Source organism: Chamaea fasciata, unplaced genomic scaffold, assembly GCF_029207755.1.
Source record: "Chamaea fasciata isolate MVZ Bird 193981 ecotype frontalis unplaced genomic scaffold, bChaFas1.0.hap1 SCAF_7, whole genome shotgun sequence".
Taxonomy (NCBI): Eukaryota; Metazoa; Chordata; class Aves; order Passeriformes; family Sylviidae; genus Chamaea; species Chamaea fasciata.
Window position 1 is genome coordinate 11,299,562 of NW_027094092.1, and position 15,302 is coordinate 11,314,863.

The window sequence follows — 15,302 nt, forward strand, 5'->3', positions numbered from 1 at the left end:
TGCAGCAGTGGCTGCTGTGCCAGGGACAGGCTGGGCCCAGCCTGGCAGTGCCAGCTGGGTTTGGCGTCCCTACACAAAGAGGGGACACTCGTAGATTGCTCAGTCTGCCAGATCTTAGGGACCACAGCTGGAAATGCTGCTTCTCACCGAGGCTGGCTGCAAGAAGGTGAACACAGCCCTTGGGCAGAAATAATTAATCACATGATAATGAGGAACGTTGCTGGATTTTAGTGACGTCTTCTCAGAGAAACAGCTGTCTATAAAAAGCATGAAGTTATGTAACTGTGTGTTCAGATGTGTAAAAACTGGATTATAGGCTGCTCACACACCTCATTTAGAGTGGTGCTAATAATCACTTCTAACCCATTCCAGAAGGGCCAAGACTGGGGGAACTACAGGCCAGTCAGCCCTACCTCTCTTTTAAAAAAGACATGTTGATACTAAAGCGTGTCCAGACGAAGGTAACAAGGCTCCTGAAAGGCTTGGACATTACGTCTTATGAGGAGTGGCTGAGGGAGATGGGTTTGTTTAGCCTGGAGAAGAGGGAGGCTCAGGGGAGACCTCATCACTCTCTACACCTGCCTGAAAGGAGGCTGCACTGAGGTGGGGGCTGGTCTCTTCTGCCGCGCCTGCAGTGAGAGGACTCGAAGAAATGGCCTTAAGATGAGACAGGGGATACTCAGATTAGATACTAGGAAATTTTTTTTGCTGTCAGCGTGGTCAGGCATTGGAATGGGGTGCCCAGGGGGCTGGTGGAGTCACCATCCCTAGAGATGTTCAAGAGGTTTCTGCCCTCGGGTGATATGGTCCAGTGGTTGCAGTGCTGGATTGGTGGTTTGACTGGATGATCTCGGAAGTCTTTTCCAACCCTGACGATTTCACGACTCCAGGAATATTTTAGTGCCGGCCGGCCCGTCCCCCGGAACCATTGTGCGGCGCCGCCGTTCCCGCGGGGACGCCGCTACGAGCGGACGGCGCCCCACGTGAGGGCGGCGGCAGGCGGAAGTGATGGCGGCGGGGCCCCGGCGGCGGCCCGGCGGCGACAAGCGGCGGTAAAGCGGCCACAGAGCGGCGGGGCCCGACATGGCGGCCCGCGGGGCGCGCTTCTGCTCGCTGCTGCTGCTGGCCGCGCTGGCGGGGCTGGGCGCCGAGGCCAAGGTGAGCGGGGCGGGGGGGACCGGGCCTTCTGTCCGCCGCCCCCGCCGGGCGCTCGCTTCCCGCGGGCGGTTCCGCCTTCCCGGCCGGCTGTAGGGGAGGCCGGGCCCGGTGGTTTGGTGCGGGCGCTCCCCTTGAGCTCGGAGCCGTTGGCGCCGCTTTGCCCGGGACACCGTCACACGGAGCTGCGGGTGCGGATGGAGCTGCTGTTCCCGGGGCTGCGGCGGGCTGGGCGCTGCCCGGCCTCGCCCGCGCTGAGTGCAGGCGCTCCGCTCTTGGCCCCGCTGGGGTAACGTTTGGGGCTGTTACCGTAGTTCTCTGTGGCGGGCAGGGAGCGCAGCGTCTGCTGCAGTCGGAGTGGCCGCGTTTTAATTTTCCCCGAATACGTCCGAGTTTTCTCCTTTTTAATGGTAATCCGCGGTTTGACGTCTGTGTGTGTAGAGTGTGCAGTGGGTGGGGTGTGCTTACACTGCTCTCCCGAGACCCCCACGCAGTGCTGCACCAGCCCTGACTCCCCAGCACGGGAAGGACATGGAGCTGCCGGAGCAAATCCTGAGGAGGCCACGAGAGAGATCCCAGGGCTGCAGCACCTCTCCTATGAGGAAAGGCTGAGGGAATTGGGATTGTTTGTTTAGTCTGGAGAAGAGCAGGCTCCGGGGTGGTCAAATTGCAGTACCCGAAATCCTCCCAGTACCTGAAAGCTGTAAGAGAGATGGAGAGGAACTGATTACATGCGTGTGTGGTGTCAGGAGAGAGTTTTACACTGAGAGAGGGTAGGTTTAGATTGGATTAGGATGAAAGCCTTTTCTGTGGGGGTAATGAGGCACTGGCACAGGTTGCCCAGTGAAGTTGTGGGTGCCCTGACCCTGGCAGTGTTCCATGCTGGCTTGGATGGGACTTTGGGCAACCTGTTCTAGTGGAAGGTGTCCCTGCCTGTGGCAGTGGAGTTGGAATTGGATAGTCTTTAAGGTCCCTTCCAGCCCAAACCCTGCTGTGGTTCTGTGCTGGTGCAGTCAGGGTTTTCCAGCTGACCTGTGCCCACTCAGTGTCACTGTGACTTGGCTGTTCAGTGTAGGAGTTCATTACCAGTGCTTGTTCACACATTCTTTTGTAACGCCACTAGAAATTGCCTTAAACTTTAGATAAGTCACGTTTATCCTTTGTCTCTTACTATTTGGTAAAATAAGCTTAGAATTCTTTCATTCCTTATAAGATCTCACTCTGTCTGTTAAAAAGCTGTCCTCCTAAGCTCAATAGTTGAGTAATCAACATCAGCAATTTCTGCATGTGTGGTTTTTCTTAGAAAGAGGAATGAGCTTAAACTCCTTTTTTTTTGTCCTTCAAGGATGTGTTTCTACCTCAAACAGTAGTGTTACTTGACAGATTGCTCTACTCAGTAATTCTGAAGGTTTGTCCTTAAGCTTGGAGGAAGTCCTGAGTGAGACTGTTTGAAGATACTTGCAAGTAATTTGTGTTAAATATTTCAAGTCTTATGTGAAGAATGCCTTCTGTACCCCTGATAATATAAATGATACAATAGCTTATGATAATTTGTTTTAAGCATGTTGTTTACTTCCCTTTTAGAATTCTGAGGATGTCCGGTGTAAATGCATCTGCCCTCCTTACAAGGACCATTCAGGCCATATTTACAACAAAAATGTTTCACAGAAAGACTGGTGAGTGTGTGGGGCACAAGCAAAATGATAATAAATCTTACTGGTTAAAGACTTGTTCTGTAGTGGTTATGGATGAATCTCCTGTGGTGGTGCCAGGACAATGCAGAGCATTTCCATAACTTACTGGAGCTTTTCTTTCAAAAGTACTCCAGAATTCAGCTCTAGCTGAAGGGACAAGGCTTAAACCCCGTAGTTTTTGCCCTGTCTTCGGTTTTGGTTTGCTTGCTTGCATGTTTAATTGTTTGTTTAGACTTGGAAGTAATAGAAGGGAAGAAAGTGGTGTATTTTGAATCCAGTGACTTGGAATGGTGTAAAGGCAAGGGAGCGCAAACCTGGAACTGGGACTTGGGAGCATTGTCGTTGCTTGCTCTACTCTTGAAGACCATCCCATTTAGGAGCTCTTGTTTCTGGAGTTTTGTGAGGTTCCAGTAGATTTTGCACTTTCTAGCGACTTGGAGAAGAAAAAATGCTGACATTAATATTTCTTATGTTCTCAGTAACAGACTTACTACTGTACTTAGCCAAGATACGAGATTTCTGCAGCACTGGGGCAGTGCATTGATCCAAGCTTCCAGTCACAGGAACAGCAGTTGCACAGATTGTACCTGGCATGTATTGATTTTTGTGGCTTGAATGCTGCATTCTTGCACAGAGGAAAATGTAGTTATGTTTTCACATAAATGAGAACAATAAACCCTCCAGAGGCTGTGAGGTGGCACTCAGCAGTTGCAACTATGAAGAAGAAGTACAGAGAAGACAGAGGAGTTGAGCTGGTGCCTGGCTATTTGCAGCACTGTAGTTTAGCCCAGGAAAGTCCCAGGCTGCTGCTGTCACTTCTGGCCTTTTGTTTCACTACCTGCTGCTGACTGTGCCAACACTGAGGTAACCAGGAGAAAGGTGACACAGGATTCTGGTTGTGTCAGTGCTCTGCAGGGACCCTGGCGTTCTGAACAACAACCTGAGTCGACAGAGAGACCAACATTACATAAGTTGTTGTTGGCAGCTGGGTTTGAATGCTGTGCTGTAGAGTGCCCATAATGTTGTCAGCCACACTTTTCCACAGGGTAATCTTTTAAGTCAAATGCTTTTGCTGAAAGCTGAATGCTCTTTGTTCACTGTTTTGCTGCTTAGAGAAACAACCCATCTGACTTCCTTTTTTTTTTTTTTTCCCAATGTCTGTACCTTGTGGTGATGAGAAAAAAAGCAATTCAGTTCATGAATGTCAAAAGAGAGGCTAATCTCCCTTCAGACCTTGAAAGGATGGAATAAGGCTCTTTTGAGTAGGGTGAAGAAAGAAGTGGAATTAGTAGCTGAAATTTACTTTTATCCATGATGTCAGTGTCAAGTGATGCATTTGTGCTGGATTCATATCCTTGGACTTGTTCTGCTAACGGCTTTAATATTTTCACTGGAATATGAAGACACTGTATTGAGTTAGGAAAATCTTAAAACTTGTTCAGCAGCTTGTCATTAGCTGAATTTCTCGTTTAAGTGTCATAACTGTGGCATAGTGATTTATTTATACCTGGAGTGTAGAACAATTGAACTTAAGTAGCTGAGCTTCTCATCTCCTGCAGCAGAGTGGAACAGCCCAGCTGAAGCCAGCTCAAAACTGACTGGGCAGTTTCTGTGTCTCCTCAGTGATTGTCTCCATGTGGTGGAGCCTATGCCTGTCCCTGGACCTGATGTAGAAGCTTATTGTTTACGTTGTGAGTGCAAATATGAGGAGAGGAGCTCAGTCACAATTAAGGTAAGCAGTGTAATTCTCTTGGCATATATTAAAGACTTCAACTGTTTAGTAAATGTCTGTTAGAGAAATGCTATTTTTAAAGGGAAAACTGTTCTAAGGCAGTGACTTTTTTGCAATGGTTGTTTACAATCTTGAGCAGTGACAATAGCATGTAACTTTAGCTGAAGAAGTGAACCAGAGACCCATTATTGAAGATCTCCACTTTTGAGATCAGGCTTTACACCTTGCTAAAGTTCTGAGTGTTTGAAGACATTTTGTCAAACTTTGGGCTTTGTTTTCCTTATTATTTCAGAGGCCCTCTCATTACACAGCTGTCTTATTTTCTTACTATAAATTTTCATTATCCATGTTTATTCTAACTGATGTTTTCTGTGCTCCTTACATTCTTGTCCCTTTTGAACCATTGAGGCCTGGACTGCTGTGAATAGACTGCAGTATGTCTTTTGGTTTTTGACAACACAGACTACTTTATGTTGGGGTTTTAGAAATTTGGTGTTTTGTTTTGCCCTCCTGTTTTGCTTGGTGACTGGATGCAGGTCTATGCTAGACAATGGGAAGTCACTGGGTGATGCCTCAGATTTGTCACCTGTTTAATGGCCAGGCTGAACAGTTGTCTTGATGCAAGTGGGAGTTATAACACTGAATTGTTTTAAGAGACATAGCCTAAGGTTCTTGGCAAGGTGTCATTGTTTCAAGCTGCCCTAAACCCTTCTAATACCATGTTGTAGTTTGTTAGTTTTCTTTTCTTCCTGGTTTTTAAATCGTCTGGTAACACTACCAAAGATCAAACTTCGCCTGTACTCATCTTTTGGTCCCTAAACTGTGCTTGCATTATCTAGGTGACAATCATCATATACCTGTCCATTTTGGGCCTGCTTCTTCTGTACATGGTGTACCTTACCCTGGTGGAACCTATCCTGAAGAGGCGTCTCCTTGGACATTCACAGCTCATACAAAGTGATGAAGACATTGGGGTGAGTTCACCTGAGCCTTTGTGCACTTGGTTAGCATAAAGGTTGGGATGGTTGGTTGGTAAATAATGATTTGGGGTGAGCAGCCTTTTTTGCCAGGCAGTGTAGGTGCTTTTCGTGCTGGGAGAGGAAAAGAAAGGTGTGTGATGACTTCTGTGATGCCACTCTTTCATTTTTCACTGGGCTGGAAAGTAGTAAGGTGAGAACTGCTTCAGTTTTACAGCTCTAAGGTTGTTTTCACAGAGAAGAAACAGGAATGGAGGTAAGAATATACAGGAGTACAGCTTTTTAAGAGTTAATGATCCAGTCTTGCCAGTGATCATTTTTGTGGGAAGTGCTTACTGCTTCGACTGCTCTCTACGAAAAGAAAGTATGGGGGTTGCATCTTCTGTTGTTCCAGTTTGAGTTTCTTGATGCTGAAACTTCAAGAAGAAATTGCTGTAATGAAACAGGACAGTGATGGATGCTGAAATAATCTCTTAGTATTACAGCCAGAAATCAAAACGTGACAGTATATTCCAACAGATCAGAAGAGCTTTTTTTGGGAGAAGGAGGAGATTAGTCCAGTAGTGGCAGTTTCCTGTCATTACTGGCCTTTCCAATGTCCAGCACTGGGTAACAGTCACATATTTATGTTTTGAAACCAAGGTATATGAAGCATAGCTGATAAAAACCACTATCTAGGAAAATGCTTAATTTTGAATACTTAATTATCCCCTTAACAAACAGAAACACCTTTTTAACTGCAGATGGCTGGTGATTGTCCCACTGTTTCTGAACTTCCCTGTGTATTACATGTAGGCGTATTTCAACTGTCTTTGTATTGACAACAGAAGATTTTTCCAGTCACCTCGAGGAGGATTTTGGGTTTAGGGTTTTTGTTATTGTTGTTTTGTTGTTTTTTTTAAAAGGAAGTATTTGAATGATTCTTCCTCTATGTACATTCTCATAGCAAAATGGGCAGCTCCTACTTGAATAAGTGAGCCTGTGCTGTATGCTGTATCTCAGAAGAATTTATAGCTTAGGCAGGTTATCTTAATGCCTTTGAATGTGAGTTAGTCTTTTGATTGTAGGTGGAAGAAGTGAAATGAGCCCCATGGCAGAGTTCAGGTTAACTGCAGAATGAATTTACATCTGAGTCTGGATCCATCTTAACCAATGTTATGTTTTGCTGTAGCTGTTCTGTGAACATAACGTGATTTAAGGTCCCTTATTATCCCCATTCTTGCCTTCCCTCTTGCAAGTTGTTGAGATATTCTTGTCACACTTCAAAAATACCATGTCCATGGATTTTGTGGCTGAATTTCAAGGCAGATTGTTCACTCTTTCTTGTTGCCCATTGGTTAGAGTGGAAACTGATGAATGTAAGCCACTTCTGTAGTCCTCTTTCCTGTTAAATTCTTTTTTCCCCTTATTGTCTACATAGAAATTGACAGTATCTAGCCTTGGAGATACTTCCTTTGTCAGGAAGGCCAGTACCATCTAGACTGCCCCATGTTCTCCCACCATGTGTTTTACAGTAGCAAACCATGTGTTGCCATTATGATTTTTTTCCCTGTGAATGAAGTGACCAGTCTCCTGTTAAATACCTGTGCTAGGTACATCCAGTTGTATCACTTTTTATGATGAGATGATAGCTCTTTTGATCAGGGATTGTCTCTTCTCTATGAGCATATTTTTTTAATGCTCATTGTGGCCCTGGGACTTACATCAATCATTTCAATAGGTATCATTGATGATAATCTATGCACAGCTGACATTGAGGTGCTCTGCATGGTCATATCTGAAATAAAGTATCCATTAATCTAAATGTCTTCAAAAGTGTTCTGGAAAAAAATGGAATGTGAAATGTAGGGGTGCAAAAAGACAGTTATTTAATATAGGACATAATTATGTTATTTTTCATTTTGCATTGCGTATCTGATGTAGCTTTAGCAGCATGACTTTGTCCAAACAGTTTAATAGCCAAATAAGAAGTTCAGTCCCAACTCTTACTGTTTATAACTTGGCTGTATTTGCTAGCAGAAAATAAAGCCTTGCAGGTATTGTTAGAAGACAGAGTAAACGTTAAACAAGCACTAGGTTCTTGTTGAGCTCTGTCACTTAAGCAGCTGTATTGACACTGTGCTTTCAGACAGCTCAGCACAATAGGCTTAGTTTGGTAAACATCAGAGTGTGTTGGTTTGATATAGAAGCTGTGTGTGAACATCCTGAACTGCCTGGCAGGAAATGGCCAGGAGCTGGCAGGGAGCTGACCCTAATTCAGTTATGAAGTGCATTCTCCACAGTGATGGGGGTGTCTGGGTCTGCTCTGGGCTGCAAATGGATGCAAGACTGTGGATCTGATCCTGCAGCTCAGCGTGGCGTCTCTGGGCAGCAGGTAATTGACAGTACAATGAAGTGTGGTCTGTTTGGGAAATCTGTTGAAGTTCCTGTGAATGGGAAACTGAGGTACAGTTCCAACAGTTCAAAAACTTGCTTGGTCGTTGTTACTGACCAGCTCATCAGAGCATCTCATTTACCTCAAAAAAACCCCACAAAACCAACCCAACCCCCACATCCTGTGGGACATAACAACACAAAAGGCTCTCATAGCTGGAAGTTGTGAGGAGTAATGGTGGGGTTTTTCCCTTGCAGGACCACCAGCCCTTTGCAAACGCCCACGACGTGCTGGCGCGCTCGCGGAGCCGGGCCAACGTGCTCAACAAGGTGGAGTACGCCCAGCAGCGCTGGAAGCTCCAGGTGCAGGAGCAGCGCAAGTCCGTCTTCGACCGCCACGTCGTGCTCAGCTAAGCGGGCCTCAGGGAAAAGGAGCTCCAGGCACCTGGGCTGCTGGAGAGAGCTGACAGAAGTCTTCCTGATCCTGCCAATTCAGAAGAGTTTTCTTGAATGATTTGTTATTGATTTAAAAAAAAAAACAAACAACAAACGGATTAAATAAGTATTTGAACTTTGAAGGAATGTACTAGAGTGGAAGCGATTTAAACAGATTAGTTAACCAAAAGCTCAAATCTTTACGTTTTCAAATGGCTTTTACTAACAAAACTGTAAAGAAAACCTACCCTAAGATACCTGGGGTTACCACTGTGGTACATTATTTACAGTTGTGACTTTATGGTGGTTTTTAACTATATATTTCTCTCTACTGTTTATGTGGTTAAAAAGTACCTGGGAACACAGTAATTACTTACAACTCACTAATCACTTTATGTAAAGACCTTTTGTAAATATACTTGGATTTTCTGCTGATTGATGCTAGGTACTGGAAATCAAAGTCTTGCAGTGTAGTTTTGGTCTCAGAATGAAACCCTGCTGGCTGTGTTCATCATTTGGTTTCTTGCACTCATACTTTCAAGATGCTTGTATGGCAAGTGATGTCTGCAGATTTAAGGCAAAACATAAGTGGACACTGACTCCTGGAGCTGCATATTTCAAGTACTGTGATGTAGATAAATTCAAATGCAGTGCACATTCAAGACAGTGTTGACATTTGGTTCTATTTTGCTTTAATAGCTTAATATATTGTAGGTGTATGATAGCTCTTAAAAAAAAATCTTTCCCTTTCTTTTCATGGGTAAAGTCTCAGGAGTTAGTATATGATGAAATATTTATTATAAAAATCTTCTTGCGTTTGTCTGGATTGATGGTGTAAGGCACATACTTTCTCTAGCACCTGTCATCTTGGGAGTTGGGTGTATTTTTTTATCTGTGACTCTGTACTCATCTCTCTTCAGAGGTTATACAGTTGCTAGATGACTAACTTTCATATATCCCCTTTGGAATGTAACAATTAAAGATAAAACTGATTTTTGGAAAATGGATCTGCATTATCAGTTTGTCATCATTTTTCTCCCTCATTATGCTGCATGTAAATTCTATCTGTGAAAGTACTCCACTGAAAATGCTTCAGAGTGGAAATATGCACTTGTTCAGTGATTAGGTAAAGAAAGGCTCATCAAATTGTTAATTGAAAGAAGTTTTTAATCCCTGACTCAGATGTAGCTGTGCATATGTAGTTGCATTATTGTGTGACAGTTTTCAGTTCCAGTGTGGAAGGAGGTGGTACATGGAAGAATACTCTGTTTCTGGGGGCAGTTTTGGCTTGCTTTGTCCATGCCTGGGGGACAGACAGATACAGAGCTTTGTTTTCATGTCAGTCCTGTAGACTTCCAAAACTGAGTTAACCTGGAGTGATTTAAAGCAGGTGGTGAATTGGTGGATTCACAGGATTCTTGCTTAAAATTAAAAAAAAAAAAGAAAAAAAAATTGCACAAGGTTTGACAGGTCCAGAAAAATAAATTCGGGCTTGGGTTCACTTTTTGTGTTCAACATCACCCCGATGAGTGGGAAGTTGTTCAGTTGGTGCGGTTTGGTTTACTGGTTACGACACTGATGTACTTGGGGTCCACTAAAGAAAAAGAATGCAGCCTGTTTGTGGGGTACATGCCTTGATTGTTGAATATCTCCCTGTCTGCCAGTCCTGGGGGTTGTTCTATGTTGTGGCTGCCTGTCCTGTGAGGCCTGAAGCTGGTGTGGGAAGGAGGATGTTGGATACAGCACTGTGGCCCACACAGGGGCAGCAGAAGGTGAAACTTTCCTTGATGGATGGCAGTCACAAGAGGCAGGACTCAATGTATATACATCTTCTGCTTGGAAAAGTATTTCCGATCTCAGTGTCTTACAGTTTTTGCATGGTTATACTTTGATTGATAGAAGGGCCAAACCATGAGATAGTCTTAAGTGTCAATCCTGTAAAATGTGGGAATCTTGAAGATAGGTGTCCTTTTTTCTTGCACCTGTACAATTGGACTGCTATACACTGATTTGTGTAGCATCCATATACATGTGTACATTGCATTATAGATTCCATGCTGTTTCTCTTTTTAAGCAAAACTTGTGTTGCTACTGTTGGCTCACTGATTTCAAATCTTTTCTTATATACGTTCACTTTTTATATGATGTTACACTCAACACTAAAAGAATTTTCCCAAAATTCAGGTATAATGATTAAATTTAAAGGCATTAAGCTGACTAATAATGTGTCCTCACTTGTAGTGGAGAGAAATCTATCACAAATTTCTAAATAAATGCTGTTTTTCTGTGTTTAAAATGAAGCTGTGGAAATTAGTTTGCTTATGCCTTGATGGTGACTATTTACCTAAATTCTAGCCAGTTGTTATATTTAGGCATTAGAGTACAAAATGCCAATAAGTGAAAATACTGTTTTGTATTTTCCTTACTGTACTGTAGTAGTCTGCGACAGAAGGCAAACAGGAAGTGAAAAAACCACATTCCTGATTACTTTTTCAGGTAATCTGGATGTGTTCAATAGCAGTTTCAAAATTTCTAGCCCTTAATGCCAAGTTTTGTTGCCATCATAGCTGTGGTGTGGGTGGAAAAGCCCAACCAGAAATGAGCAGATCTAACTGTAAGCTACTTTGCATGTTGTCAATTGACTATAAATTGCAGCAGTCATTGACTCAGTGGAACAAGCTACATAATTCAGGTAAGAGACTTGTGTGTTGCTGTATCTAGCCACAGATCTTCACTGAGTATCAATGTTCTTGTAAATCACTTCTACCAGCATTTTACTAACTGTTTTCATAGCTTTTTAATGAATCCTATTTAATGTGATTTGTTATTTAATAAGTTGTTAGAAAAATTGAACATTAACTTCTTTTTTTTTTAATGTCATTCAGATATTTTCAGGTATTCATCACTCTTGAGACAGCACATCTTGTTTCCTTGGATTTTACTTTCATCTGAAGGTTGGTGAGTCTCCAGTCTAGCAGAAAAATATTCCTAACACTTGCATTTTGCACTTTGTGGAGGTGTTGAGGCTGCAGGTAACTGTTTTATGTAACATTGTTACACAGCACAAGTGTCAGTACTAAGCAACAAATACTGCAAGTATCTCTTCTTGAGGGTTTGTATTAGTTTTGCTTTCTTGCTCTGGAGTAATGTTGTGCCATAATTTTATTTTATTTTATTTTATTTTATGTTTTTTTGCTAGGTAACAGACTTCTCTTTCTCAGTGTTTTGAAGTTGTTAGCAGCAGAAAGTTTTTAGGCAGTAACCCAAGCTGTGTAAGTAGAAAAGGGAAAGTTGACAAGTTGACTGTCCACTATTTTCATTTTATGAGGCGTGCATATTCACCTCTGAATTTTTTGCATGTGTATTAGTGTGAAATGGATGTGTGTTCGTGCTTTTAGTCTGCCTGCAGAAGTACCTGTTTAGGATGCATGGGACTCCCACTCATGCCCAACAACTCTAAATGCATTCTTCACTCATAGGATTTCTGTTGTGAAATCTACGTGCATTAGAAAGAGACAACTCTGCATACAGAGGTGTTTTCATAGAGTATGTTGTGAGAACAGGTCCATACCAAGTAAATATTCTCTGTAATAAATGTGTCAGGTATGAAATCATTAGAAAACATTACATTATTCCTGTATCCTGGTGAAGGATTTGTGTTCTGGAGCTGTGATTGCAACATTTGAGGCTTTGCCAGATTTCCGTGACTATGGAATCCAGCAGTTTCTAGTAACCTACTTGAATGTACAGGTGTTGTTTCCATTTTAGAGGATGCAATAGAACCTAAGTGCTTTAGACAGCAATGTATGGATGTACAAGTGGATGCTGAGTAAGAGCATTTTTGGATCGATTCTGTGTAGGCAAGTGTTAGTTGCAATCTGTGACGGTGGCTCATGGTGATTCTTTAAAAATTAACTGGTTATTTCAAATGTATTTTTTAAAGAAGCTATTAGGTAACAGTCATTACACTGTCAGCATTTAAGCTGATGTTTAGCTGTTTGAATAAAGATACTGGGAAGGCACTGTAATGCAGCTTCTTATAAACCCCTGCAAGAGTATCTGTGTAATAAGTGTATCAGGGTGATTTGAGTAGTTACACTTGCTGTAATGCTGCTCTGAAGAGAGGGGATGAGGGGAGGCTAGTCTGAGGTAGAGATTTCCAGCAGGGCCCAAACAACTGTGTGCCATCCCTTCTTTGTGTTACTAGGACATGCATTTTTCCTTAATAAATTGTTTATTTCATAACCCTCTAGCAGTAGGATTGTTTTTAATATTTCGTGTCTGTGTGTCCAGGTGAGTGGAAAAGGAATGTGAGGAACTAAAGAGATGTTAGATTTAGTAGAAATTCTCTTGTCTCTCTAAACTTCTTGTAAATCTTTGTATGAGTGGGTGTAATACCTGCCAGAGGTGGAATTGAGATCCATTCTCTGCACAAGTTTTCCATTTTGTTAAGATGATATATTGAATGTGGCATCAAATAAATAGAGAGAAAAATGTCTTTGAAGGCTCTTCGGTATGAATAGGGAGTCTTTTACTGGAGTTGTAGATTTAGTTTTTTTTCAGGGAGGGGAAGAGGGTGGGGGGAATGCCTCAGATGTTGGCCTGCTTTACTTGTTGTTTGTAGACATGTAAGTTTTAGTGGATTTGGAGCCAGACAAGATGGGCCCATGTGGAATATATATAGGTAGAGTCTCTTAATTTCTTAAGATAAGGTTAAAGGAGACTGCTTGCTCTTTGCTTTAGGAAACTTTAGTGGCTTTCTATTAATATCTGTTGTGTATTCATTTAATCAGTGTGACTGACTTTCATTTTCTTGTACTTTTTAAATGGGATGTTGTCTTGTTCTTCCTGATCTTCCAACATCTTTCTGAAATGCCACAAATGCATGAAAAAAATCTCTTCTGGGAAATGTCAGCAAGGCCAAGTGTTGGTAAGCCCAGGTGAGTTTTTTATACTGTTCAATGTGAGTTGTTTAAAGCCTTCTGTAATTATGTGTTTCCAGGCTAAATGCAGAACCTGATGGATGGCAAAAGCTACTGTAACCTCATCTGTGGTGAGGCTCAGCACATACAGCTGGCAAGGCCTTTCTGTGCTGACCCCCTGGTGACGTTTCACGTGTACCCAGAGACACCAAACCAGGTCCCTTTGCCCGAAGATTTGTCGTTCCTTCCTTTCGTGTCGGAACATCTCATCACGGAGACCTTCTACAGTGAGCCCTGCCCTTTTCCCTACCAAATGCCCCATTCCAGTCTCCACAAAAGTGAGTACTCCTATGGGTCAGCTTTCATCAGGAAGAGGAATGAGAGGGAAAGGCAGCGTGTCAGGTGTGTCAATGAAGGCTACGCCAAGCTGAGGCACCATCTGCCCAAGGAATACTTGGAGAAACGGCTCAGCAAAGTGGAGACCCTCCGTGCTGCTATCAAATACATCCGGTACCTACAGTCTGTGCTGTGCACTGACTCTGTGGTGGCAGGAAAAGGTGTCACAGAGCCAAACCAAGCACCTAAAGCCACTCACAAACAAAGCCAGCTTTTGAAGACTGTCTGAAGTGTTCAGTAGCCAGCCAAAGGTATCCTGTCTGGGAATGGTAGTAGCCACTATGTTGATGACGTGTGTGTTCCTGGCACTTGTTAGGAGCAGATCGTGGCACACGTCACTATCAGCCCACACGAGAGCTGTAACGCTGCAGATAGTAACTACACTTAGATATGAGAAAGACAACTGGGGAAATCTTAGCTGAATGACCTAAGTTAATTCATGAAAATCAGAGCGCATTTCTAAATTTGTCACCGGGCTAAAAATGTAACACCTATGTGTGTGAAGTAACTGTATGTATCATCACAACCTGCATGCTTTAAAATAAAATCTTTCTACTTATGGGACTGAGATTTGTCTCATTTTCTGTAATGTTATTGGTTTACTCTCACATGCACTTTCTTAAAATATTCAGTCTAATTGCCAGTGTTTCTTTTAAAATACCTTTTTAAAGGTTCCAAGGAGCGTTGTTAGATGCCAAAAGAAAGGATAATTTAGTTTAAAACGGAATAGAAAAAATAGAGTAGGGTAGGAGCTCTCTGAAGCACAGTTACTGAACATAGGAACAGCATAAAGTTTTGCAAGTGCTGTTCCATTGTTTTCTTATCAGTGAATATTTTAATCACATTGAAAACTTCTGACACTGTGTAATTTCTCTTGAAAATTGGATTCTTGTACAGATGTCAGTGCCCTTAAAAATTACCAGGACTGCTTACATAATACACAGCTGGCAAGGTTTTGGCCATTGGCACAAAAATAATTCTGCAATAGAAATTTTTTGGGACTTTGACTTATGATGGTTGAGGTCTGGAGTGGTCTTCCCCAACCTCCCAGCCTGTTCCTCTGTACTGCTGGTGGCTTCAGTTAAGTGTTATAAAATAGAACTGTGTGAAGATGAAGAGAGTTTAGCTCATAACTGATAAAAATGTCTTAACATTTACTCTGTGTAAAGGAATCACTGATACTGAATAATTCTGTTGACAGCCGAAGAGCTTGTAGGCTGGCTGTGCAGCAGAATGCACAAAAAAATGGTTACAGACTTCCCAAGTGATGTATCCTTCTCCCTAACTGCACTCATCTCACCCTGTTAAGTTGTTTTTAGAGCAGTGAATTGAAACATGCCTAAAAAAAGGCAATTAAGTATTCCAAGCACCTCCTCCCTGCAAAAAACCACAAACAAAATCAACCAAACAAAAAAAATCAACAAATGCCAGCTCTTGGTCTTTCTTTTAAGGAGGATGTGAAAATTAGGGATCTCAGCAGAGATTAACAGGTAGATTTCTGCATTATAATAGGACATATTTTTGATAGGCACTTTGTAAGACAGGAGTAGAATTCATTAATCCTTCCCCCTTACTGTGAAAGGAGAAAGTTGTAAAGTGATTTGACCTTGGTTTGTTT

General features: G+C 42.5%; 2 protein-coding genes across 2 annotated transcripts; both read left to right on the forward strand.

Moving 5' to 3' along the window:
* Positions 1–989: 989 nt before the first annotated feature.
* Positions 990–9,369, forward strand: TMEM9B (TMEM9 domain family member B). The gene is made up of 5 exons (XM_066187556.1): positions 990–1,158; positions 2,740–2,831; positions 4,473–4,581; positions 5,421–5,555; positions 8,190–9,369. Exons 1-5 carry the CDS (start codon positions 1,084–1,086, stop codon positions 8,343–8,345), a joined length of 567 nt encoding a protein of 188 aa, XP_066043653.1. The 5' UTR covers positions 990–1,083; the 3' UTR covers positions 8,346–9,369.
* A 3,592-nt stretch (positions 9,370–12,961) lies between these two features.
* ASCL3 (achaete-scute family bHLH transcription factor 3) lies at positions 12,962–14,242 on the forward strand. Its single transcript, XM_066186857.1, has one exon. It carries the CDS (start codon positions 13,374–13,376, stop codon positions 13,911–13,913), a length of 540 nt encoding a protein of 179 aa, XP_066042954.1. The 5' UTR covers positions 12,962–13,373; the 3' UTR covers positions 13,914–14,242.
* Positions 14,243–15,302: the final 1,060 nt, after the last annotated feature.

Bases quoted from the DNA above. Each gene is read 5' to 3' on its own strand.
- ASCL3 (XM_066186857.1), top strand. From the start codon at position 13,374: ATGCAGAACCTGATGGATGGCAAAAGCTACTGTAACCTCATCTGTGGT.
- TMEM9B (XM_066187556.1), top strand. From the start codon at position 1,084: ATGGCGGCCCGCGGGGCGCGCTTCTGCTCGCTGCTGCTGCTGGCCGCG. The intron at 1,159-2,739 runs GTGAGCGGGGCG...CTTCCCTTTTAG, and splicing joins GGCTGGGCGCCGAGGCCAAG to AATTCTGAGGATGTCCGGTG. The intron at 5,556-8,189 runs GTGAGTTCACCT...TTTCCCTTGCAG, and splicing joins AAAGTGATGAAGACATTGGG to GACCACCAGCCCTTTGCAAA.